General features: G+C 45.4%; 1 protein-coding gene across 1 annotated transcript in view; it reads right to left on the bottom strand.

Moving 5' to 3' along the window:
- LOC124620301 overlaps positions 1-26,597 on the bottom strand; it is a 170,557-nt gene that overhangs the window by 79,215 nt on the left and 64,745 nt on the right. Inside the window, exons 4-5 of the mRNA XM_047146973.1 lie at positions 26,234-26,406; positions 9,537-9,779 (exon numbers count right to left, since the gene is read on the bottom strand). Of these exons, the coding sequence (XP_047002929.1) occupies positions 9,537-9,779; positions 26,234-26,406 (416 nt within the window). The remainder of the gene's footprint in view (positions 1-9,536; positions 9,780-26,233; positions 26,407-26,597) is intronic.

Consider the following 26,597-nt stretch of genomic DNA (forward strand, 5'->3'; position numbering starts at 1 on the left):
TAAATCTATACTCGATGTTAACAAATTTCTCTTCTTCAGAAACGCATTCCTTGTCATTATACCTTCTCTACTTCGACCATCATCAGTTATTTTGCTCCCCAAATAGCAAAACTCCTTTACTAATTTAAGTGTCTCACTTCCTAATCTAATTCCCTCAGCATCACCCGACTTAATTCGACTACATTCCATTATCCTCGTTTTGCTTTCGTTGATGTTCATCTTATATCCTCCTTTCAAGACACTGTCCATTCCGTTCAACTGCTCTTCCAAGTTCTTTGCTGTCTCTGACAGAATTATAATGTCATCGGCGAACCTCAAAGTTTTTATTTCTTCTCCTTGCATTTTAATACCTACTCCGAATTTTTCTTTTGTTTCCTTTATTGCTTGCTCAATATACAGATTGAATAACATCGAGGAAAGGCTACAACCCCGTCTCACTCCCTTCCCAACCACTGCTTCCCTTTCATGCACCTCGACTCTTATAACTGCCATCTGGTTTCTGTACAAATTGTAAATAGCCTTTCGCTCCCTGTATTTTACCCCTGCCACCTCTAGAAGCCGGCCGCGGTGGTCTAGCGGTTCTAGGCGCTCAGTCCGGAACCGCGCGACTGCTACGGTCGCAGGTTCGAATCCTGCCTCGGGCATGGATGTGTGTGATGTCCTTAGGTTTGCTAGGTTTAAGTAGTTCTAAGTTCTAGGGGATTGATGACCACAGATCTTAAGTCCCATAGCGCTCAGAGCCATTTGAACCATTTGAACCACCTTTAGAATTTGAAAGAGAGTTTTTCAGTCAACATTATCAAAAGCTTTCTCTAAGTCTACAAATGCTAGAAACGTAGGTTTCACTTTCCTTAGTCTTTCTTCTAAGATAAGTCGTAAGGTCAGTATTGCCTCATGTGTTCCAACGTTCCGACGGCATCCAAATTGATCTTCCCCGAGGTCGGCTTCTACCAGTTTACCATTCGTCTGTTAAGAATTCGCTTTAGTATTTTGCAGCTGTGACTTATTAAACCGATAGTTCGGTAATTTTCACATCTGTCAACACCTGCTTTCTTTGAGATTGGAATTATTATATTCTTCTTGAAGTCTGTGGGTATTTCGCCTGTTTCATACATCTTGCTCACCAGATGGTAGAGTTTTGTCAGGACTGGCTCTCCCAAGGCCGTCAGTAGTTCCAATGGAATGTTGTCTACTCCCGGGGCCTTGTTTCGACTCACGTCTTTCAGTGCTCTGCCAAACTCTTCACACAGTATCGTATCTCCCATTTCATCTTCATCTACATCCTCTTTCATTTCCATAATATTGTCCTCAAGTACATCGCCCTTGTATAGATCCTCTATCTACTGCTTCCACCTTTCTGCTTTCCCTTCTTTGCTTAGATCTGGGTTTCCATCTGAGCTCTTGATATTCATACAAGTGGCTCTCTTTTCTCCAAAGGTCTCTTTAATTTTCCTGTAGGCAGTATCTATCTTACCCCTAGTGAGATAGGCCTCTATAGTCGTCCATAAATGCAAAACTTTTGGCGGTGCAGGATTTTGTGCACGAACTGACCTCTCGATTATGTCCCATAAACGTTTTACGGTGTTCATGTCGAGCGATCAATGTGGCCAGATCATTCGCTTGAACTGTTCAGACTGTTCTTCAAATGAATCGCCAACATTTGTGGCCTGCTGACATGACTCACTGTCGTCCATAAGAATTCCATCATTGTTTGGGAACATGAAGATGAGTGGCCGAACATCCAGAGGACCCAGTCCATTCCATGTAAACACAGTCTACCATTATTGAGCCACCACTATCTTGCACAGTGCCGTGTTGACGACCTGGATCCATGGCTCCGTGGAGTCTGCGCGACAGTCGAAACCTACCAACAGCTCTTACCAATTGAATTCGGGAATGATCTGACCAGACCACGAGTTTCGAGTCGTCTAGGGTTCGATCTATATGGTCACGAGAGCAGGAGAGGCGCTGCTGTTAGCGAAGGCAATGTAAAATCAAGAGACAGGAAATTGTTGACAATTGAAGGACAGTTGAGGAGGGAGACGAGTAATGGCGTTTGTTGCACTGGTTAATGGGGTGATACACAAAGTTATTGTAAAGGGCTGTCAGAATTAACTGTGGGTGTGGAATGTCGATGTAAATGAGGTAGACTGTTGAAAAATAGTAGAAACGAGAGAAGTAACGGCTGTGTGTGAGTCTTGTTGGAAAAATGTCGAGGGAGCCGTGCAAGGGTTGCCCAGAAAGTAATGCACCGCATTTTTTCTTCAAGAATCATTGAACATAATGAGAGTTACACACACGAAAAATGATGTATCTACACACCCTATTTTCCCACGTAACCTCCATCCTATTCTATGGCCTTCCTCCAGCGCGAAACAAGGGCGTATATGCCCTGTCGGTACCAACCCTGCATCTATAAACATATACCGCAATCCACCATGCGGTCCGTGGCGGAGGGTACCTCATACCACAACTAGCACCTTCTCTCCCTGTTCCACTCCCAAACAGAACGAGGGAAAAATGACTGCGTATATGCCTCTGTACGAGCTCTAATCTCTCTTATCGTATCTTTGTGGCCTATCCGCGACATACAAGTTGGCGGCAGTAAAATTGTACTGCAGTCAGCCTCAAATGCTGGTTCTCTAAGTTTCCTCAGTAGCGATTCACGAAAAGAACGCCTCCTTTCCTCTAGAGACTCCCACCCGAGTTCCTGAAGTATTTCCGTAACACTCGCTTGATGATCAAACCTACCAGTAACAAATCTAGCAGCACGCCTCTGAATTCCTTCTCTGTCCTCCCTCAATCCGACCTGAAAGGGATCCCAAGCGCTCGAGCAGTACTCAAGAATAGGTCGTATTAGTGTTTTATAAGCGGTCTCCTTTACAGATGAACCACATCTTCCCAAAATTCTACCAATGAACCGAAGACGACTACCCGCCTTCCCCACAACTGCCATTACACGCTTGTCCCGCTTCATATCGCTCTGCAATGTTACGACCAAATATTTAATCGACGTGACTGTGTCAAGCGCTACACCACTAATGGAGTATTCAAAACACTACGGGATTCTTTTCCCTATTCATCTGCATTAATTTACATTTATCTATATTTAGAGTTAGCTGCCATTCTTTTCCCTTGTCCAGGTGGCGGAGCCGGTGTTTCACTGCGTGAATCCTCCTCAAAATGTTTTCCACGAATGGCATCCTTTAATGGCGCAAACAGGCGGGAGCTCGCTGCAGCACGTCAGGTGTGGCAGCCGTGGCTGGCCTCCCCGACCGCTGCAGATCTTGGCGCTCCGCCGAACCGCCTTCTGATGACCTCACCCTCCGTGCCCAGCGGTAACTGTGCTTCTGTCGAAAGCAGATGCTCCATACTAGACTTTGCACAAGCGTCTGTGAATATTCCTCGCAATTTCTTTCTCTGCAGTGAGAAATTCAGTGACGGAACATTGCTTGTAATGTACATCACCTACAGACGCCATTTTCAAATTGTCGCGCAACTAGGCTATATGTCGGCAGTGACGCAAAGTTGGCGCGCTCGCTCAGGAGACGTCCTCCAGGACGTAGAACATCTCAGAAAAACAACAACGGAAACAAACAAGCTAATGTATCTTCCACAGGTCCCAAGTAGAATGATCGTCACTTTTTAAAATGAAAACTGTATGAAAGAATCATTTTACAAACACTCATTTACTATGATCGCATTAATGCACCGAATTTAAAATTTAAAAAAAGTTTTTTATTTATTTATAAGGTAATAAACATATAATAGAACTACTACAATACTTATTTACAATGAACACATTACTGCACTGAAATGGTGCGGAAGTTAGATTGTACTTACACACACACACACACACACACACACACACACACACACGCACACACACGCACACCGACACACAAATCAGTTGGTTCTACTGAGAAATTCATTAGTGGAGTAGGAGCAATTGGCCAACAATAAATCCTTTACGCTTCTCTTAAACTGAATTTCATTGGTTGTTAAGCTTTCTATGGCTGCTGGCAAGTTATTGTAAATGTGTGTTCCTGAATAATGCACACCTTTTTGTACAAGAGTAAGTGACTTTAAATCCTTATGAAGATTATCCTTATTTCTAGTATTGATCCCATAAATTGAGCTGTTGGTTGGAAAACGTGATATATATTTAATGACAAATTTCATTTAGGAATAAATATATTGGGAAGCAGTAGTTAGTATCCCTAGTTCCCTGAACAGACTTCTGCAGGATGTTCTTGAGTTCACACCACATATAACTCTTATCGCACATTTTTCTGCCCGGTAAACTTTAGATTGACTTCGTGAATTACCCCAAAATATAATCCCATATGAAATTATGGTATAAAAGTAAGCATAGTATGCCAGATTTTTCATTTTTATATCCCATAAGTCTGACAGAATTCGCACTGCAAATACACATTTGTGAAGACGCTTCAGCAGTTGTGTGGTGTGCTCCTCCCAGTTGAATTTATTATCAACCTGTAATCCCAAGAATTTAACACCACCCACTTCTTCTATCTGCTTGTCATCGAATGTTACGCATATTCTCGTCAGACACCCCTAACAAGTTCTGAACTGCATGTACTGTATTTTTTTGAAGTTTAGTGACAAAGAATTGGATAAGGAACCAGTGATTAATGTCCATAAATATTTTATTAGCCGATCTTTCTAAGACTACACTTTATTTGCTATTTATTGCAATGTTTGTATCATCGGCAAACAAAACAAACTTACCATTTGGTAATGTTACTGATGAAGGGTCATTGATATACACAAGAAAAAGTAAGGGCCCTGAGATAGAACCTTGTGGGACCCAACATGTAATTAGTTCCCAGTTGGATCATTGCTGATATCTTAATACATGTCTCTTTCCTAATAACACCCTTTGTTTCCTGCCAGAGATACAAGATTTGAACCATTTTGCACCATTTCCTGTTACACCATAATATTCTAATTTCCTTAAAAGGATATTGTGATTTACACAATCAGATGCCTTTGACAGGTCACAAAATATACCAGTCGGCTGCAATTTTTTGTCTAATGAATTATGTACATTTTCACTGTAAGTGTAGATAGCCTTCTCAATATCAGAACCCTTTATAAACTCGAACCGTGACTTTGGCAGTATGTTATTTGTGATAAGACGGTTATAAAGCCGATTGTACATTATCTTTTCTAAAATTTTTTAGAATTCCGGCGAAAGTGAAATTGGACGGAAATTTGATATTTATCTCCCTTCTTAAACAGTTCAAATAACACATACGTAATGTTTCGCATTCGTAGCATTGTTTTAGGTTGAGAAAGAAAAATGTGCTGCATTACATTCTGGGCAACCGTCGTACATAAAGTTACTATGGAAGACGTTACAAATTACTCATCTCTGAGGAAGGTAACTTGTAAAATGAACTGCTAAGAACTGGGCATATTCAGCGTGGTACTCTCAAACGAGAAGCGACATTATTTGAGGAGCCACTTATACGAACAAAACTGTGGAAGAAACGACATGTGCAAGTAATTAAATAGTGATAGAATAGTCCTGAATGGGACCTATGAACTAAGGTACAAAGTACCTCTTTACATTGAAGTGGATGGTAGGAAGAATCAGCCTTAAAACACAAATCAGTGTTAGCTGGCTACGTACGGCGTGTCATCCTTTCTCCTGGTCAACACATTAAGGAAGAGAAGGCCGACCTTGACAGCAATTGATTATTGGGGTGCATTGAACTGATATGTGCTAAAATCCTGTGCAAATTCTCGCTGTGATGAGGCCAAATAACAAAATATTGGACGTCTGAAGGTATTTATCTTTGGTTGTGTGGTGGCACTGTGCGCTCGCGCGCGCGCGCGTGTGGGTCTGTGTGTGTGTGTGTGTGTGTGTGTGTGTGGGCTTGCGCGCGTGCCCTATCGTCTGGTTTGCTCCTCGACGCAGCCCCGCCTAATGACAAGGGAAACGCCCCACTACATACCCCTCGGATTTGTGTAAGAGGGCGCATCGGACAGCCCGTCAAAAATTGAACATAGATCAAGCATGCCAGCTGTTGTGGCCGAGCAGTTCTAGGCGCTTCAGTCTGGAGCCGCACGACCGTTACGGTCGGAGGTTCGAATCCTGCCTCGGGCATGAATGTGTTTGATGTCCTTAGGTTAGTTAGGTTTAAGTAGTTCTAAGTTCTAGGGCACTGATGACCTCAGATGTTAAGTCCCATAGTGCTCAGAGCCATTTGAACCATTTTTATATCAAGCATGAAAACAGGAAGAAGGTGTACTGAGCAGTGAAACGAAAGCAAAGTGGAAATAGTGAACGGTCCCAGTTCAACAAGTACAACATTGAGCGGCGTAGAAGAGCCACGGTGTCGTGGTTAATTGGTCATCCTATTGGAGTGCAAACTGGGCGGGCTATAGCTCCCTCGGGCCAATTTTTTTTTTTTTTTTCGCTGTTCGCTGTATTCAAATTTGTGTTTGTGTCGTGGTGTAACGTCCGTTTGCAACAGCTATATGTAAGGTAGGGCTCTATAATGAGAATTTATTCTCCAGAACTACTCTATTAGCAGACGATGGGAAGTGGCTTTCGAATGGGAATCGCAAACGTTTGATTACAAGGCGACGAGTCAACCGAATCCTCCACCGGTAAACACAACTGGTGTGGCATACCCGGTATTAGCGACGGAGTACGTGTGTCATATGACAGGAATCTCTTCATCGGCACACCTAATTTGTACACGACTGGTAAGTGAGTTAGGTATGCCTCCTTGCCCGATATACGTGTTCGTATGAATGTGAATTTGGTCACTCCCAAGGAAACGATGAAGAGATAATAGTTTGTCACATAAGCTGCCACAAATGAACGCAACAGTTTCACAATCACGCAGTTTCTCTGTGGTCTGCCAAAACATATATTTTTAATGTTCTTGGAGTTGCGTTCCATTTTGGAAGTCTTGACTCTTGAATTCCTTTTTTTGTAACATAGTTCAAACCCGTTTATTTGGGACTTCCTGGCAGATTAAAACTGTGTGCCGGACCGAGACTCGAACTCGGGACCTTTGCTTTTCGCGGGCAAGCGCTCTACCGACTGAGGTGCCCAAGCACGAATCACGCCCCGTCCTCACAGCTTTAATTCCGGCAGTACCTCGTCTCCTACCTTCCAAACTTCACAGAAGCTCTCCTGCGAACCTTGCAGATTTAGCACTCCTGGAAGAAAGGATATTGCGGAGACATGGCTTAGCCACAGCCTGGGGGATGTTTCTACACTCCTGGAAATTGAAATAAGAACACCGTGAATTCATTGTCCCAGGAAGGGGAAACTTTATTGACACATTTCTGGGGTCAGATACATCACATGATCACACTGACAGAACCACAGGCACATAGACACAGGCAACAGAGCATGCACAATGTCGGCACTAGTACAGTGTATATCCACCTTTCGCAGCAATGCAGGCTGCTATTCTCCCATGGAGACGATCGTAGAGATGCTGGATGTAGTCCTGTGGAACGGCTTGCCATGCCATTTCCACCTGGCGCCTCAGTTGGACCAGCGTTCGTGCTGGACGTGCAGACCGCGTGAGACGACGCTTCATCCAGTCCCAAACATGCTCAATGGGGGACAGATCCGGAGATCTTGCTGGCCAGGGTAGTTGACTTACACCTTCTAGAGCACGTTGGGTGGCACGGGATACATGCGGACGTGCATTGTCCTGTTGGAACAGCAAGTTCCCTTGCCGGTCTAGGAATGGTAGAACGATGGGTTCGATGACGGTTTGGATGTACCGTGCACTATTCAGTGTCCCCTCGACGATCACCAGTGGTGTACGGCCAGTGTAGGAGATCGCTCCCCACACCATGATGCCGGGTGTTGGCCCTGTGTGCCTCGGTCGTATGCAGTCCTGATTGTGGCGCTCACCTGCACGGCGCCAAACACGCATACGACCATCATTGGCACCAAGGCAGAAGCGACTCTCATCGCTGAAGACGACACGTCTCCATTCGTCCCTCCATTCACGCCTGTCGCGACGCCACTGGAGGCGGGCTGCACGATGTCGGGGCGCGAGCGGAAGACGGCCTAACGGTGTGCGGGACCGTAGCCCAGCTTCATGGAGACGGTTGCGAATGGTCCTCGCCGATACCCCAGGAGCAACAGTGTCCCTAATTTGCTGGGAAGTGGCGGTGCGGTCCCCTACGGCACTGCGTAGGATCCTACGGTCTTGGCGTGCATCCGTGCGTCGCTGCGGTCCGGTCCCAGGTCGACGGGCACGTGCACCTTCCGCCGACCACTGGCGACAACATCGATGTACTGTGGAGACCTCACGCCCCACGTGTTGAGCAATTCGGCGGTACGTCCACCCGGCCTCCCGCATGCCCACTATACGCCCTCGCTCAAAGTCCGTCAACTGCACATACGGTTCACGTCCACGCTGTCGCGGCATGCTACCGGTGTTAAAGACTGCGATGGAGCTCCGTATGCCACGGCAAACTGGCTGACACTGACGGCGGCGGTGCATAAATGCTGCGCAGCTAGCGCCATTCGACGGCCAACACCGCGGTTCCTGGTGTGTCCGCTGTGCCGTGCGTGTGATCATTGCTTGTACAGCCCTCTCGCAGTGTCCGGAGCAAGTATAGTGGGTCTGACACACCGGTGTCAATGTATTCTTTTTTCCACTTCCAGGAGTGTAGAATGAAATTATTTCTGTGAGTCGTCTATCTGGTATCTCGCCTGCTCTCACTATTCATCACATTTACTTGCGACGGCAACGTATTCTTACCATATTACTCGTGTTCTGTAACCCATGTTTAGTATGTCCACTGCCAAGACTACAGAAAGAGAACAAACATTTCAATGATCGGACGGACAGTTCATAATGTTGTGGGAAAAAATGTTAATGGCAGATGGGAGTTCTGAACACGGCCAGTGCCGTTTTTTTTTCTTTTCCCTGGAATTTGTTCGGTGCGGATGTCGGATGACAGCCGTTCAGGTTCCTCGTTGATCCGTTCACTCAGTTTTCCTATTGCAGACGTCAGCTAACCCTCTGACCGAACACGCTGGCTACCGTGCCGGCAGCGTTTGTCAGTCCAGTACTACGATCGCTTACCCACGACGCCGTTGCTGATGAAGATTGCTCTTTCTTGCACTTCTTGTTCTTGAACCGTTCACTGTTTCTATTTTTTTCCACAGTTCAGTACGCCTTCTTCCTGTTTTCATGCTTGACCTGTGTTCAGTTTTCGACGGACTATCGACTGGGCCCTCTTACCACTGAATCTGAGGGGGGAGGGGGGGGGGGGGGGTTACGATGTGAGTTTCCCTTGTGAGAGTCTAAATGTTCACCTCGCGAAGCATCGTCGGTTGTAGAGGACACTGTTCAGATGCAGCTCCGTAAGCTATTTGAACGCTGGGTACGGTGGGAGAAAACTAAATGAAGTACCACAAGCGCCCGTCGCAGCGGACGAGTGTCGTCACTACCCGCCCGCATTACTCCTTTGTTTCGCTCTCGCAGCTGCGTCGTGGTGTGCGTGACGTGAGCACTCACCGATGATGGAGGGCAGGCGGAAGCGCAGCTGTCGCGCCAGCAGGCCGCAGAGGTGTGCTCCCAGCGAGTGGCCGACGCAGGCTGCTGGCGCCAGTCCGGCGAGCTGGCGCAGCGCGGACAGCTGGCGCGCCAGGCAGCTGGCGGCGGTCCGCAGGTTGTGCACGGCGGCCGGGTAGCAGGGGGGGCGGCCGAGCGCGCCCCAGTCCACCACCAGCACCCAGAAGCGGCCCGAGCGCAGGTACGCTGCGGGCAGAAAGCGGTCCGGAAGCGTAACGTGGCGACGTTCACAGGATGTCTACACTACTGGCCATTAACATTGCTACACCACGAAGATGACGTGCCACAGACGCGAAATTTAACCGACAGGAAGAAGATGCTCCGATATGCAAATGATTAGCTTTTCAGAGCATTCACACAAGGTTGGCGCCGGTGGCGACACCTACAACGTGCTGACATGAGGAAATTTTCCAACCGATTTCTCATACACAAACAGCAGTTCACCGGCGTTGCCTGGTGAAACGTTGTTGTGATGCCTCGTGTAAGGAGGAGAAAAGCGTACCATCACGTTCCCGACTTTGAGAAGGTTCGGAATGTAGCCTATCGCGATTGCGGTTTATCGTATAGCGATATTGCTGCAAGCGTTGGTCGAGATCCAATGACTGTTAGCAGAATATGGAATCGGTGGGTTCAGGAGGGTAATACGGAACGCCGTGCTGCATCCCAACGGCCTCGTATCACTAGCAGTCGAGATGACAGGCATCTTATCCCCATTGCTGTAACGGATCGTGCAGCCACGTCTCGATCCCTGAGTCAACAGATGGGGACGTTTGCAAGACATCAACCATCTGCACGAACAGTTCGATGACGTTTGCAGCAGCATGGACTATCAGCTTGGTGACCATGGCTGCGGTTACCCTTGACGCTGCATCACAGATAGGAGCGCCTGCGATGGTGTACTCAACGACGAACCTGGGTGCACGAATGTTAAAACGTCATTTTTTTTCGGATGAATCCAGGTTCTGTTTACAGCATCATGATGGTCGCATCCACGTTTGGCGACTTCGCGGTGAACGCACATGCGAAGAATGTATTCGTCATCGATACTGGTGTATCACCCAGTGTGATGGTATATGGTGCCATTGGCTACATGTCTCGGTCACCTCTGGTTCGCATTGACGGCACTTTCAACAGTGGACGTCACATTTCAGATGTGTTACGACCCGTGGCTCTACCCTTCATTCGATCCCGGCGAAACCCTACATTTCAGCAGGATAATGCACGACCGCATGTTGCAGGTCCTGTACGGGCCTTTCTCGATACAGAAAATGTTCGACTGATGCCCTGGCCAGCACATTCTCCAAATCTCTCACCAACTGAAAACGTCTGGTCAATGGTGGCCGAGCAACTGGCTCGGCACAATACGCCAATCACTACTCTTGATGAACTGCGGTATCGTGTTGAAGCTGCGTGGGCAGCTGTACGTGTACATGCCATCCAAGCTCTGTTTCACTCAATATCCATGCGTATCAAGGCCGTTATTACAGCCAAATGTGGTTGTTCTGGGTACTGATGTATCAGGATCTATCCACCTAAATTACGTGAAAATTGTAATCACATGTCAGTTCTAGTATAATACATTTGTCCAATGAATACCCGTTTATCATCTGCATTTCTTCTTTGTGTAGCAATTTTAATGGCCAGTAGTGTAAATCAAACGCTGTAAATATGATGGGTTCACCACTTCTTTAGCACATTCCTGCTCCCTCTCATGCAACCGAGATGGATTCTTGGACTTTGGTGAAAGAGTGCTGATGTCGGTGTTTGATGAGACAGAAACAGAATTGTTCCATCCTCTAGAATGTCGAGGTGTTAAGCCGTTGACACAAGGGATGAGTCAGCTAACTTTTACTTGGCGCTCTACGAGTTTTGTGATGTCATTTCCGTCCTGGCGTAAGATGTCGCCAGCACACCAGTCGGCAAAGATGTGGTGCAAAGATCGACAGTAGCCGCCGGATCGAGCGCGCCTATCGCGAGAGAGGCCAGAGACACACGCACAAGCAACACGCCGCCAATGCCCTCTGCACAGCCTGTATTTAGATCGCCGTCACGGACTCACTCATTCGAGTTTGGCGTCTGTCATTCCTCGCCGAGCGGGCTCAGTTCACGTCACAGGCTGCCACAGAACATAGCGACCGGTTTAGTGACTATACCGAGGATGAAGTTTGTAATAGCAAGATTACCGATATTGTTTGAAAGGGGACTCTTACTGATGAGCTTGTACCACAACACATGGACTCTATTCAAGTTAAGTAACTGGTCATGTAAATAAAGAACAGTATTAATCCACGTGTGCATTTGTGTTGTAGAGAAATGATCCTGGCTACCCATAACAACATCCTCTCCCTTGCTTCCTTGCAGTACAAGACTATACAATTTCCTACTGTTTCACGTCGAGCAGCCATTTCTTCGCGTGAAACATAAAATAACTTCTCTGCCATTTTCCAATGTGGCACATAAAGTAGAACCGGTGGGAAGCGAGAACACTCCCTGCGTCGCAGATAGAAAGTCTGAGGCCCACGGAAAGCGAGATGCCTTACTGAACTTGTTCAATAGAAGCCCATCTTCAGTGAGTTTTGTGTTACACCTTACACCCCACGAATATACACTACTGGCCATTAAAATTGCTACACCAAGAAGAAATGCAGATGATAAACGGGTATTCATTGGATAAATATACTATACTAGAACTGACATGCGATTACATTTTCACGCAATTTGGGTGCATAGATCCTGAGAAATCAGTACCCAGAACAACCACCTCTGGCCGTAATAACGGCCTTGATACACATGGGAATTGAGTGAAACAGAGCTTGGATGGCGTGTACAGGTACAGCTGCGCACGCAGGTTCAAAACGATACCACACTTCATCAAGAGTAGTGACTGGCATATTGTGACGAGCCAGTTGCTCGGCCACCATTATCCAGACGTTTTCAATTGGTGAGAGAACTGGAGAATGTGCTGGCCAGGGCAGCAGTCGAACATTTTCTGTATCCAGAAACGGCCGTACAGGACCTGCAACATGCGGTCGTGCATTATCCTGATGAAATTGTAGGGTTTCGCAAAGATCGAATGAAGGGTAGAGCACGGGTCGTAACACATCTGAAATGTAACGTCCACTGTTCAAAATGTCGTCAATGCGAACAAGGGGTGAGCGAGACGTGTAACCAATAGCACCCTATACCATCACGCCGGGTGATAAGCCAGTATGGCGATGACGAATACACGCTTCCAATGTGCGTTCACCGTGATGTCGCCAAACACGGATACGACCATCATGATGCCATAAACAGGACCTGGATCCATCCGAAAAAAACGACATTTCGCCATTCGTGCACCCAGATTCGTCGTTGAGTACACCATCGCAGGCGCTCCTGTCTGTGATGCAGCGTCAAGGGCAACCGCAGCTATGGTCTCCGAGCTGATAGTCCATTCCGCTGTAAACGTCGTCCAACTGTTTGTGCAGATGGTTGTTGTCCTGCAAACGTCCCCATCTGTTGACTCAGGGATCGAGACGTGGCTGCACGATCCGTTACAGCCATGCGGATAAGATGCCTGTCATCTCCACTGCTAGTGATACGAGGCCGTTGGGATCCAGCACGGCGTTCCGTATTATCCTCCTGAACCCACCGATTCCATATTCTGCTAACAGTCATTGGACCTCGACCAACGCGAGAAGTAATGTCGCGATACGATAAACCGCAATCGGGATAGACTACAATCTGACCTTTATCAAAGTCGGAAACGTGATGGTACACATTTCTCCTCCTTACACAAGGCATCACAACAACGTTTCACCAGGCAAAGCCGCTCAACTGCTGTTTGTGCATGATAAATCGGTTGGAAACTTTCCTCATGTCAGCACGTTGTAGGTGTCGCCACCGGCGCCAACCTTGTGTGAATGCTCTGAAAAGTTAATCATTTGCATGTCACAGCATCTTCATCCTGTCGGTTAAATTTCGCGTCTGTAGCACGTCATCTTCGTGGTGTAGCAATTTTAATGGCTAGTAGTGTATGCTGTTTCTAAGCATCAGCACATTGTCTCGAGAACGAATCGTTATTGATACGATTTGTAGTAATAACACTAAGGCAAACATCATGTCGATGATTAAAGAATTCCCGTATTTAGTTGTTACTGCGTCATAAGAGTAAAGTGTTTTGAGTTAACTGCCCATTAAACATTTATGAAAAACCTGTCGTTCTTGTTGGGATTTGTTACAATTAACTGTAAATTGACAACATATCGGCGATCACAGACTGTAGAAGACTATAACACAAGAGCCAGTCTTTCATAGCGAAACTACAGCCCAGCCTAATGTGAAGAGGCACCATGTTGCTGCACCAATTAGGTCGGTATAGGATTCGAGACCTGTTGCATCCAGTTATCTTTTCTTCACATTCAAGATTTTCCAAAAGGCTGCTGGACTTTCTTACGAAACTGATAGAACTCATTTCTGTAATAGTTAATGTTATGTAAATATAAGTGAGTTCTCTATCAGGAGCGAGTCTGTTCGATTTAGTGAACTTTTGTAAGCTGATGTTCCCACTGACCGAGACTTGTATCTTTCCTTTTTCTCTTATTACATGTTCACGAATATTGAAGTTTTTACTTTTGTATACCACAGACAGAACACACGACTAGCATATAGACAAGAGAGGAGATGTACGTTTTAATAGGGGTGACATAGAAATTTTACGTGCGTCTATTTTCCTGAAAAAACTACATCGTTCGCGAGCCAAATAAAGCTGACAACTCCACCGTAAGCGCTGAGACTACAAATTCGCGTTAACCAGTTCGCCCTTGGTGGCGACGACACTGTCTCTCGTGATGCTGAACATCCTGTGTGCGTGCAGTGCACGTCGGCGTTAGCTGCTCCGCCCCATGTGCCGAGGGCTTAACGCTTTATCACGACCACTACAGTTCCCACAGTTTGAGAATTCGCGTTTTTGCTCTTGGGAAAATCATGATTGCCAGTTACAGAGGAATATTCCACATTACGCGAGACATCTTTGTAGTTTTGTTTTCATCCTGAAATGTTCCACTAGCTTAGTGCTATCTTCACTGGGCTTATTTCGTATCCCACTTCTGCATAAATATTGTTACTTTTGTGAAATGAGCGATTATTGTCAATTTATTTTACATTGGTTTGCATATTGAACAGAGCTGCTGGGTAACAATTATTGAACTATGTGAAATGAAAACGTCATAACCTCTGAACGGTTTGCGTTAAGACGTTCAAACTGCACGGTTGGCCGCGAGGCATGATGGGAATTAGTATGCGCATGTATGGTTTCGTTTAGCGACGAGGCCCAGCTTCATTTCAATTGGTTCGTCAATATCGAAAATTGGCGCGTATCGGGACTGAGGATCCACATTTCGCGATCGATAAGTCTCTTCATCCTCAATGAGTGACGTGTGGCGTGCAATCTCCAGTCACGGAATAATCGGTGTGATATTCTCGGATAGCATGGTGACCACCGAACGGTACGTGAAGGTTTTGGAAGATGATTTCATCCCTGTTATCCAAAGTGTCCCTGACTTCGGCAAGATGTGGTTCATGCAAGACGGAGCTCGACCCCATAGAAGCAGTAGAGTGTTTGATGTCCTGGACGAGCACTTTGAGGACCGCATTCTGGCTCTGAGGGTTCCAGAGGCCACTGGCATGGGCATCGATTGGCCGCCATAGCTTCCGGATCTGAACACATGCGACTCCTTTTCGTACCGGTTAATTCTTACAGTAAAGCAAAAAACAGCAACCAGCCGCTGGTAACATGTTATTCATTAGAAGCAAACAGCATTGGCAGCGGTTTCGAATCTATAGGTTCATCATCAGATGGTTGTTCACTATGAAGTTAATTTACGGTGTACATGTGGTGTTCGCTGATTGTGGCGAAAATCTCGCAAAGGGGTGGTGGAAAACCGCAAAAAATATCTAAGAGAAAACAGCTATTTTTGTAGAAGATGGACCTAAGAATGAATTATAATAACATAAAGAAATTCCTAAGATAAGGACCGAATTAATTTTGCGTTACTGCAGCAGCTCAGCTCCATGGTCGAAACTTTCGGAACGTCATGTTACAACCTCTGCTCCCCACGTGGTGAATCGCAAAGACTGGCACACCACAACCTGACAACTAACTCTGCTGCTAATGCTGAGTACTGGAAGTGCGTGTGCAATAATTGAGACTCCTGGGTACTCAAAGATGTGGTCGGCAGGGGTTCCACAACAGGCCACAAGAATGTAAGGAAAGCCAAGTCGTCAGAACTGCTGGAGCAGTATCAGGCCGATGGAGAGGCCTTTGTACACGAATCGTTACAAGTGACGAAACCTGGGTGCATCACTTTCGACTGGAAACAAAAAGGCAGTCACTGGAGTGAGACGCCAGCTGTCACAAAAAAAGGACAAATTCGAGGCAGATCCCTCTGGTGGTAACATCATGATGAGGGACTTTTGAGACAGCAATGCTCTAACAGTCGTGGATGGCTTGCCAAAAGGTCAAGTATTAATTCAGACACATATCTGAAGACTCTGGGCAAACTCGAGAATCGTTGTCGACATGTTCCGTCTGACAAGAATCCAACCAAATCTTACTCCAGCACAACCTTGCGTGACCACACACAAGTCTCAGAACCCAGGAACACATCGCCAAATTGGGCACGACATTACTGCCTCATCCACCATACTACCCAGACGTGGCGTCCTCAGAATTTAATCAGTTTGGGCCCCTTAAGGGTTTTCTACATAGGTCACGCTTTGAAGAAGATGACAGCATAATTCATGCAGTGAAAGCATGGCTACGAACACAGGACAAGACCTTTTACCAACAGGGAATACTTACTCTTACACAACACTAGCATACGACCTTAAAATGTGACGGAAACACACTGAGGTTACATAAGTCATGTGATGCCTCCTAATATCATGTCGAGCCTGCTGTCCGATGTACAGCAGCAGTTGGACGTAGCATGGATTCAAGAAGTCGTTGGAATTCCCCCGCAGAAATATCGAGCCCTGCTTCCTCTATAGCCGCCTGTAATTGCTAAAGCGTTGCCGGTACAGGATGCTGTGCACGAACTGACCCCTCGATTACGTCCCATAAATGTTCGATGGGATTCACGTCGGTTGATCTGGGTGGCGAAATACTGCGCTCGAACTGTGCAGAAAGTTCTACAAACCAATCGCGAACAATATTGGTCCGGTGACATGGCGCATTGTTGTCCTTAAAAATTCCATCGTTGTCTGGAACATAAAGTCCACGAATGGTTTGGCTGCAAATGGTCTCCAAGTAGCCGAACATACCATTTCCAGTCAACTATCGATCCAGTTGGACCAGAGAACCCAGTCCTTCCATGTCAGCACAACGCACACCATTATGGAGCCACAACCAGCTCGCACAGTGTCTTCTTGACAACTTGTGTCCACGGCTTCGTGAGCTCTGTGCCACACTCCAACCCTACTAGCAGCTGTTACCAACTGAAACTGGGACTCATCTGACCAGGCCTCCGTTTCCCATTCTTCTAGGGTGCAAAAGATATGGTCACGCGCCCTGGAAAGGTGCTGCAGGCGATGTCGATAGCCCAATGACGCCATATTTCGTCGCAGTCTCCTAACAGATACGTTCATCGTACGTCACACGCGGATTTCGGCTGTTATTTCACGTAGTGTTGCTTGTCTGCTAGCACTGACAACCCAACGTAAACGTCGCTGCTCTCGGTCGTTAAGCGAAAGCTGTCGGCCACTGCACTGTCCGTGGTGAGAGGTAATGCCTGAAATGTGGTATTCTCGGCACACTCTCGACGCTGTGGGTCTCGGAATACTGAATTCTCTAGTGATTTCAAATTGGAATCACCACGGGTTTAGTTTCAACTACCAGTCTGTGTTCAAAGGTTGTTAATTCTCGTCGTGCGGAGGTAATCACGCCTGGCACCTTTCTCACACGAGTCACCTGAGTACAAAAGACAGCTCCACCGACGCACTGCCGCCTGTATATATGTGCACGCCGCCATTCCGTGACTTTTGTCACCTCAGTGTGGAACGTGTAAAAGAACTGTTGACTGATCTTGTCACAGAACTGTAGCTCTGTAGTTAGAATAAATTGCAGGGCATTATTCATTGACTACTGTACCTTCATAATTTATTGTTACATTGACTTAAAATGAAATAGTCGTTTCTTGCACCGGTTTTTGGCGAAAGGCAAGACCACTGCAAGGAAGTTTCGCCACAATCAATGAACATCACACATACAGCACACATACAGCAAACGTGAACAGTCATCTGACAATGGACCTGTCACTTCGAAATTTTTAACACTGTTTTTTTTTTCCCTAATACATAATATCATTAACAGCATCCGGCATACTGTTTTGACGTTTTTCTAAGATTTAATCTATTATCGAGAGATACTTAATGACAGCTTCGTTTTGTTGTGTTTATTTGCTTGGATGTGTGGAAAGCTGTGATTCTAGATCCAGTATCCATGTGATTCGTGTAGAAAATATTGTGATGAAATCCCAGTACAGGGTGATGCGAAATTCGCGCATTTGGGCTTCGCAGCTAGACTCCTCACATGCCAGCGATAAAAAAATGTCTTTCACAGAATTTCATGCGGCAAGTACGTCCGACAGAAAAAGGACGTTAAAGAGTGGCAATATGGCAACACTGTAACCATATATATTGCAACTACCTCTACCAGCACACAATAGTTGTGATGTACAGTTGGTGCAGTGGATAGGGTTTTGGGTTAGCACGCAGGAGGTCGATGGTTCGAACCTGTGTTGAGGCACATGCTTTTTATTTGTTAAGTGTAGTCCAGGTGGAACGGTATCTGGTATCTTCATCTTCAACAGCGATTGCAGTGAGTCCTCCAGAAAACATTGAAACTTACATACTACAATAGTGCAAATGGAAGAAGCCATTTCCACATCGTGGGTGTGAATTTATTCGCACCACTTCATCTACTAGATGCGAAACGTTTTTTCTTAGTACCCTCTTCCAATGGTCGCATAGATTAATACCATCTGTTGTTCTTGCCTCATTCATCTCCATTACATTTCGTTAGGGCCTTACGTTACCAGTAGGACTAGCAACGTGCTTTGCGAATAATGTCCAAAGTCGCTTACCATTTGTATGTGTTATTACCATGGTACCAGCATTGAGTTGAGAGCTGCATGCTCTGGGGAGAAGAGGAGCTTGTGGCACAAGTTGACTAAGAGAAGGGGTCGATTGGTAGGACATGTTCTGAGACATCGAGGCATCACTAATTTAGTATTGGAGGGCAGCGTGGAGGGTAAAAATCGTAGAGGGAGACCAAGAGATCAATACACTAAGCAGATTCAGAAGGATGTAGGCTGCAGTAGGTACTGGGAGATGAAGAAGCTTGCACAGGATAGAGTAGCATGGAGAGCTGCATCAAACCAGTCTCAGGACTGAAGACTACAACAACAACAACAACAACAACAACAACATTGAGTTGGGTAAATGCGTGCTGATCAGTACATATATCAATGCATTATTATTATTATTATACAAATTTGGCCGTTAAAGACCGTGAAAACAGTTATTTCTTGCGCTTCTGGGAAGTCTTCTTTCTCTCAGTCCACACTTCTTTCATTCTTGCGCTGAAGGCGGCTTTTCTGTCTTCAGACGATTTAGTTCCACAAGTCTTCTTAATTTTCACACCGAAACCCGTGAATGAATTCAGTTTTTTTCTAAAAATGTTTCTGTTAAATATTGTTTCCTGATCTATGTCCATTTCTTTTAGATCTCTTTCTGTGTTGATAAACCATAAATTTTTATTTTTTAGATTTGCGATGTACGAAAATATTTGTTTTGTAAGCCTATTCGGGTTCGTCCTCATGATGTGAGCAGAAAAAGGAGCATCTTCTTTTTCTAATTTCGTCTGTAATTTTGCTGCACTTCGTATACACTTCTTTGTTGCTTTTTAGTCTGTATACAGGCTTGCCTTGATCATCTGTTATTTTCCTGTGTCCAAGAATTGTCCTCACAATTCTTCTTTCACGATTTTCTATCTGTTCTGCGTATGTAAAATTTGCCAGTGTTTCTGATGCATATAGTATCTGCGGTCTAATGACAGTCTGGTAGTGTCTGAGTTTAATGTTTTTGGATATACATTTTTTTGAATACATTTGTCTGCAGTAGTGAGTTGCTGTCTCTAGTTTTTGTATTCTAGCCCTGCAGGCTGGATGACCTTTTGCCACAGGCTGAATTAGTTCAACAAGATATTTAAAATGTTTAGATACCTGTATTTTCCCGTATTTCGTAGTTATTTTCTTTGGTGGATTTTTGATATTTGTAATGATTTCTGTCTTTTCAAATGAAATTTGCAAGCCTGCTTTTTCAGCAGTTTCTTTAAGTAATTCTATTTGTTTTATTGTGTCTTTTTGTGTGTAAGCTAAACAGGCGAGATCGTCAGCGAAGGCAAAACAGTTGGTTTCAATGGCTTTGTAGCACTTCCCTCCAATTTGGACTTTCTCAACTCCATGTTTTTGCGTGAGTTTTCTCCATTCTGCTATGACTTTATCCAGAACACAGTTGAAGAGTACCGGGGACAGCGCATCTCCTTGTCTGACACCGGTTTTGACCTCGAAATGCCGTGAAATTTCTCCTTGGAATTTTACTTTTGATGTTGTATTTGTTAATGTTTCTTTGATTATGGTGATTGTTGTTTCATCTATTTCATATTCTCGAAGTGTTTTGATGAGTGTGTTCCTATCGATTGAGTCATAAGCTTTTTTGAAATCAATGAATGTTATAAAATATTTCTTGCTCCTTGTAGATAAATAGTTCATTGTTGTTTTGAGGTTAAAAATTTGTTCGGCGCAGGATCTTCCTGGTCTGAAGCCAGTTTGATATTCTCCAAGTTTTCCCTCTATAATTGGTGATACACGATTGAGCAGGGCTTTTGATAGAATTTTATATGGGACTGGGAGAAGCGATATTCCACGATAGTTGTTAACATCTCTTTTGTCACCTTTTTTAAACAAAGGGTGAATTAGGGCAGTTTTGCAGTGACTTGGGATTTTCTTGGTTTCCCATACTTGTTTAAGTTCTTTGTGTAGTGCTTCTACTGATGTTTCTCCCCCAAGCTTGAGCATTTCTGCTGTAATTGTGTCTTCTCCACATGCTTTCCTGTTTTTGAGATTTTTGATTATGTTTGTGATTTCCTCTCGTGTCGGAGGTGTTGAATGTGTTGGTAATGTTTCTGGTTGCGTAAAACTGAGAGTCTGGATGGGTGTTTGGCAGTTTAGGAGTGTCTCAAAATATTCAGCCAGGATTTCACAGTTTTCAGTATTGTTGGTGGCGAGAGTCTTTATTATTTCTCATATGGTTTAGGCAAGGTGACTGGTATCCTCGGAGTTTCTGGTTGAATGTTTTGTACCAAGCTGCCGTGTTGCATTATTATTATTATTATTATTATTGTTGTTGTTGTTCTCTCGATGGGATTGTTGAAACATCACGTCTTTTACCATTAGGGAAACAGTGTTATTCAAAACGGAACATTTCACAATTAGCAGTGTCGGGATGAATCATGCAGAACAATATCTGTCAGAGGAGCAATGCGCATTAGGTGGAAAAGCGTGCGGGACTGACGGCGTGTTTATACAGTATGCGCTGTCCACCAGACAGGTACTAGTTGTGAGTGGAGTAATACGCCCGTGACAGACTCCAATGTACACGCTTACACGTATCGAATTTTCTCATTGTAAACATCGAAACCAATCTGGCAGACGTATGCCATACACAAACGACGAATATGTGGATATGTTTCTCGTCCTTGGTGCGTCTGATAACAGGGCTGGTGTTGCCGCTCATGAATACGTTGCTATATATTCTCGTAGACGCCATCGAGATAAAAATCTGTTTCGTCATCTGGAGTTGCGTCTTTAAGAGTCAGGTTCTCTCCTTCCACCATCGCTTGACAGATGTTGCCCACAGACACACCGTACTCCAGCTACTGAGAAAGCTATTCGGACGTCATACACCAAGAACCTCAAAGAAATACAAATGGTTCAGATGGCTTTGAGCACTATGGGACTTACATCTGAGGTCATCAATCCCCTAGAAGTTAGAACTACTTAAACCTAAGTAACCTAAGGACATCTTACATATCCATGCCCGAGGCAGGATTCGAATCTGCGACCGCAGCAGTCGCGCGGTTCCGGACTGAAGCGCCTAGAACCGCTTGGCCACAGCGGCGGGCTAACGAAATACACATAGTGTAACAAGGCAGCTGTGTGTCCCACAATGCACGAGCATGGGCTGCATCCTTGTATTATGCTTTCGCGCAACACCTGCATCCTGCTGATCGCCATCAGTGGATTCAATTCTGTGAATGGTTCCATCAACAATGGGAAGTCAACGATGACTTTGTGAACACCGAAACATGGTCGAATGGAGCGGCATTCACTTGTGAGGGTGTCTTCAATATACAATGGTGTGAGGTAAACCCGGACGTCATCCACAGCCGTGAATATCAAGTTCGCTTTGGTATCAATGTCAGGGCCGGAATATTGCGTGACAGGTGTTTGGGCCCCTACATGTTGCCTGACCGGTTGACTGTATGAAGGTGTCATGCATTCCTCTCAAACTATCTGCGTGGTGCGCTGGAAGATGTCCACTACATGGTCGGCAGAGGATATGGTTCCAGCATGATGGTGCACCTCCACACTCTGGAATCAATGTGCGACAGTAATTGGACAGAACATTTCCAGGGAAATGGTTCGCCGGACCTAAATCCCGTGTATTTATTCCTGTGGGGGCACCTGAAGGTGCATATGAACTCTATTTCGCGAACAAATGTTGAAGAATTGGTAGCGCGTGTTCATGATGCTCTCGTTACTGTGGATGCAGCTTCGGTGTGAAGGGTCCAGAGCTGTATGGCCCAGCGGGTTGCGCAATGTCTGGATATGCAGGGAGGTCTCTTTGAGCATCTGTTGTTCTGAGGACAACGTATTCTGTTGTGATGGTCATGTGGTCATTAACAGTGCCTTTTTTCTAAAAGAAAGTTTGAGGGTACTCCGACATTTGATATAATGCAGCGAAAATTAAACTGAAGCATAGGATACCACCCATCTGCTTTTAGCCATGACGTCATCAACATGTCGAACTACAAAAAATGGTAACGGACTCTTCAGTTGACTTTATGCAAGGAAACTATTTCTTCTTTTCTGGAACCACCTGAAGATGACACAGACACTGTAGCCCAAGGCTGGCAATGTTCATGCCTTGTTTATTTCTTTGTACGCCTATACCTCCTACTTCGTTGCAAATTCTGCAGCCAAGTTTTTTGTTTGAAACGAGCAACCACTCATTTTTCTCACAAAATGCGATTTCTTGTTCCAAAGACCAACATTCTGGACGATCATTTAATTTTCTATCATGAACACGTTCGTTCACTGCATTATCACACGTAGGTTCAGTGCTCAGGTTTACAGTTTCACTTCCGTCATCCACTGATGTTGAACTTCCTTGCTTTTCACTCGCACAGGAATTATTGACAGTTTTTGGATTTTTAGATGCAGGAGAACAAGTAAAATAGTTTGCTAGTTTTCTGCTCATCTATCACCTCCAACTTAACTTAGAAGTTGCAACGAAAGACAGGACACACTGTAAAACTTCGTCCAACCGACAAGAACGGAACAGCAAACACAAAAGAATAAAGAACGACAAAAGAAAGATCGCAATGAATCACGAAGGATCATGGTAGCGGGTCTGTAGAGACATCTATCGGTAGCTCGGCGTTTGAGCGTACCCATATCCGTGTAGCACTACCGTGTAGCGTTCCCATATCAGTGTACCCATATCCGTGTAGCACCCATATCCGTGTAGCACTACATGCTTGTCGAACTGGCTGCCAGCGATTCAGTTGCCGAGAACGGTTGCCCCAGCTTCTAAATGTCTGAAACAGTCAATGACATCGCATTTCCCACCAAAAACTGCACTGGTATCGTTCGTATTGCAATTATCAACACGAAAAAATGAAATAAATTTACGTCCGTGAAATAAATCTTTGGCACTCTTCCAAGTTCTCAACATCGTAAAAAAATTACTTTGTTGACGAAAAAGTTTAGGGGTACGCATCCCCCAGCGTTCCCCCAGAAAACCAGCACTGGTCATTAATATGGACCTTACTATTGTCACTGGTTGCTCATGTGCGACACCCGAGCGCTCATATGATATGTAGTATAAATAACAAATAGGTGTTGTGTTATTGTACTGTACTATCATCTTTAGCCTCTCGAAACTGATTATGTTTTTGTAGTTAATCTCTCCTATGAGGGGTCATTTGTTTCAACTGTCTGTTTCTTATTTGTCTAAACACGTATTTGTTACGTTCAGCGTTAAAAATGCTGTAAATTTAGGATACATGCGACCTAAGAAACGATGTATATTACAGTATGAAATGTCAGAACGAAATTAGCAAATTTAAAACCGTACAGCATGAGTAATAAGAGCTGATGCAGTTACCGTACATGTGGTTATAGTGTTGCCAGATTGCCACTCTTTAACGTCCTTTTTCTGCCGGATGTGCTCTCCGGACGAAATTTAGTGAGACATATTTTTATCGCTGGCATGTGAGGAGTCGCACTGTGAATCCCGAGTGCGCGAATTTCGCTTCACTCTGTATATCGGGGAAATGTATCGAAGTCGTCAGTATACAGGGTGGTCCACTGATCGTGATCGGGCCAAGTATCTCACGAAATAAGCGTCAAACGAAAAAAACTACAATGAGCGAAACACGTCTAGCTTGAAGGGGGAAACCAGATGGCGGTATGGTTGGCCCGCTGGATGGCGCTGCCATAGGTCATACGGATAGCAACTGCGTTTTTTTTAAAATAGGAAGCCCCATTTTTTATTATATATTCGTAGTAAATTAAGATAATATGAATATTTTAGGTGGACCACTTTTTTCGCTTTGTGATAGATGGCGCTGTAATAGTCACAAACATATGGTTCACAATTTTAGACGAACAGCTGGTAAAAGGTAGGTTTTTTAAATTAAAATACAGAACGTGGGTACGCTTGAACACTTCATTTCGGTTGTTCTAATGTGGTATATGTACCTTTGTGAACTTTTCATCTCTGAGAACGCATGCTGTTACAGCGTGATTACCTGTAAATTCCATATTAATCCAATAAATGCTCAAAATGATGTCCGTCAACCTCAATGCATTTCGCAATACCTGTAACGACATTCCTCTCAACAACGAGTAGTTGACCTTCCGTAATGTTCGCACATGCATTCACAATGCCTGACGCATGTTGTCAGGCGTTGTCGGTGGATCACGATAGCAAATATGCTTCAACTCTCCCCACCGAAAGAAATCCGGGGACGTCAGATTCTGTAAACGTGAGTGCCATAGTACGGTGTTTCGACGACCAATCCACCTGTGATAAAATATGCTATTCAATATCACTTCAACCGCACGCGAGCTATGTGCCGGACATCCATCATGTTGGAAGTACATTGCCATTCTGTCATGCAGTGAAATATCTTGTAGTATCATCGGTAGAACATTACGTAGGAAATCAGCACACATTGGACCATTTAGGTTGCCATCGATAAAATGGGGGCCAATTATCCTTCCTCCCATAATGCCGCACCATACATTAACCCGCCAAGGTCGCTCATGTTCCACTTGTCGCAGCCATCGTGGATTTTCCGTTGTCCAATAGTTCATATTATGCCGGTTTACGTTATCGCTGTTGGTGAATGACGCTACGTCGCTAAATAGAACGCGTGCAAAAAATCTGTCATCGTCCCGTAATTTCTCTTGTGCCCAGTGGGAGAACTGTACACGACGTTCAAAGTCGTCGCCATGCAATTCCTGGTGCATAGAAATATGGTACAGGTGCAATCGATGTTGATGTAGCATTCTCAACACCGACGTTTTTGGGATTTTCGATTCTCGCGCAGTTTGTCTGCTCCTGATGTGCGGATTAGCCGAGACAGCAGCTAAAACACCTACTTGGGCATCATCATTTGTTGGAGGTCGTGGTTGACTTTCACATGTGGCTGAACACTTCCTGTTTCCGTAAATAACGTAACTATCCGGCGAACGGTCCGGACACTTGGATGATGTCGTGCAGGATACCGAGCGGCATAGATAGCACACAGCCGTTGGGCATTTTGATCACAATAGCCATACATCAACACGATATCGACCTTTTCCGCAATTAGTGAACGGTCCATTTTAACACGGGTAATGTATCACGAAGCAAATACCGTCCGCACTGGCGGAATGTTACGTGATACCACGTACTTATACGTTTGTGACTATTACAGCGCCATGTATCATAAAGCGAAAAAAGTGGTCGAACTAAAACACTCATATTTCTTTACGTACTACACGAATACGTAATAAAAACGGGGGTTCCTATTTTTTAAAAAAACGCAGTTGATATCCGTTTGATCTATGGCAGCGCCATCTAGCGGGCCACCCATAGCGCCATCTGGTTTCCCCCTTCAAGCTAGACAAGTTTCGTTCTGTGTAGTTTTTTCGTTTGACGCTTCTTTCGTGAGATATTTGGCCCGGCCAGTGTCAATGGACGGAGATTGTCCGTGCGGGTCATCCGCGCAGACGTGCGCCGCACGCGGCCTGCTGGTGGTGACGTACCGTCGCGCAGCACGACGGCGGGCAGCAGGCCGTCTCCGCCGGCGTACCCGTGCACCAGCAGCACCAGCTGCCGGCCGCCCAGGCCGCCGCCGCCCCCGACGGCCTCTCGCAGCCACTCGCCTCTCGCCAGCGCCGCCCGCGACTGCGGCACCTCCACGCGGCTCGCGTTGGCGCTGCAACACCAGCACACGTGACACGTCCACGGTCACCAACATTCGGGCAAAACAGGCGGCTCGACACATCTGCAGTACGCCGCACCTTCATCAGCACACTTCATCAGCGTACGACACCTCACTGCCAGACAAACACTTTGTGAGTTACAGCTGATAGAAACTGTCTAAATGAAACAATCTTCAGACACCTG

Source organism: Schistocerca americana, chromosome 6, assembly GCF_021461395.2.
Source record: "Schistocerca americana isolate TAMUIC-IGC-003095 chromosome 6, iqSchAmer2.1, whole genome shotgun sequence".
Taxonomy (NCBI): Eukaryota; Metazoa; Arthropoda; class Insecta; order Orthoptera; family Acrididae; genus Schistocerca; species Schistocerca americana.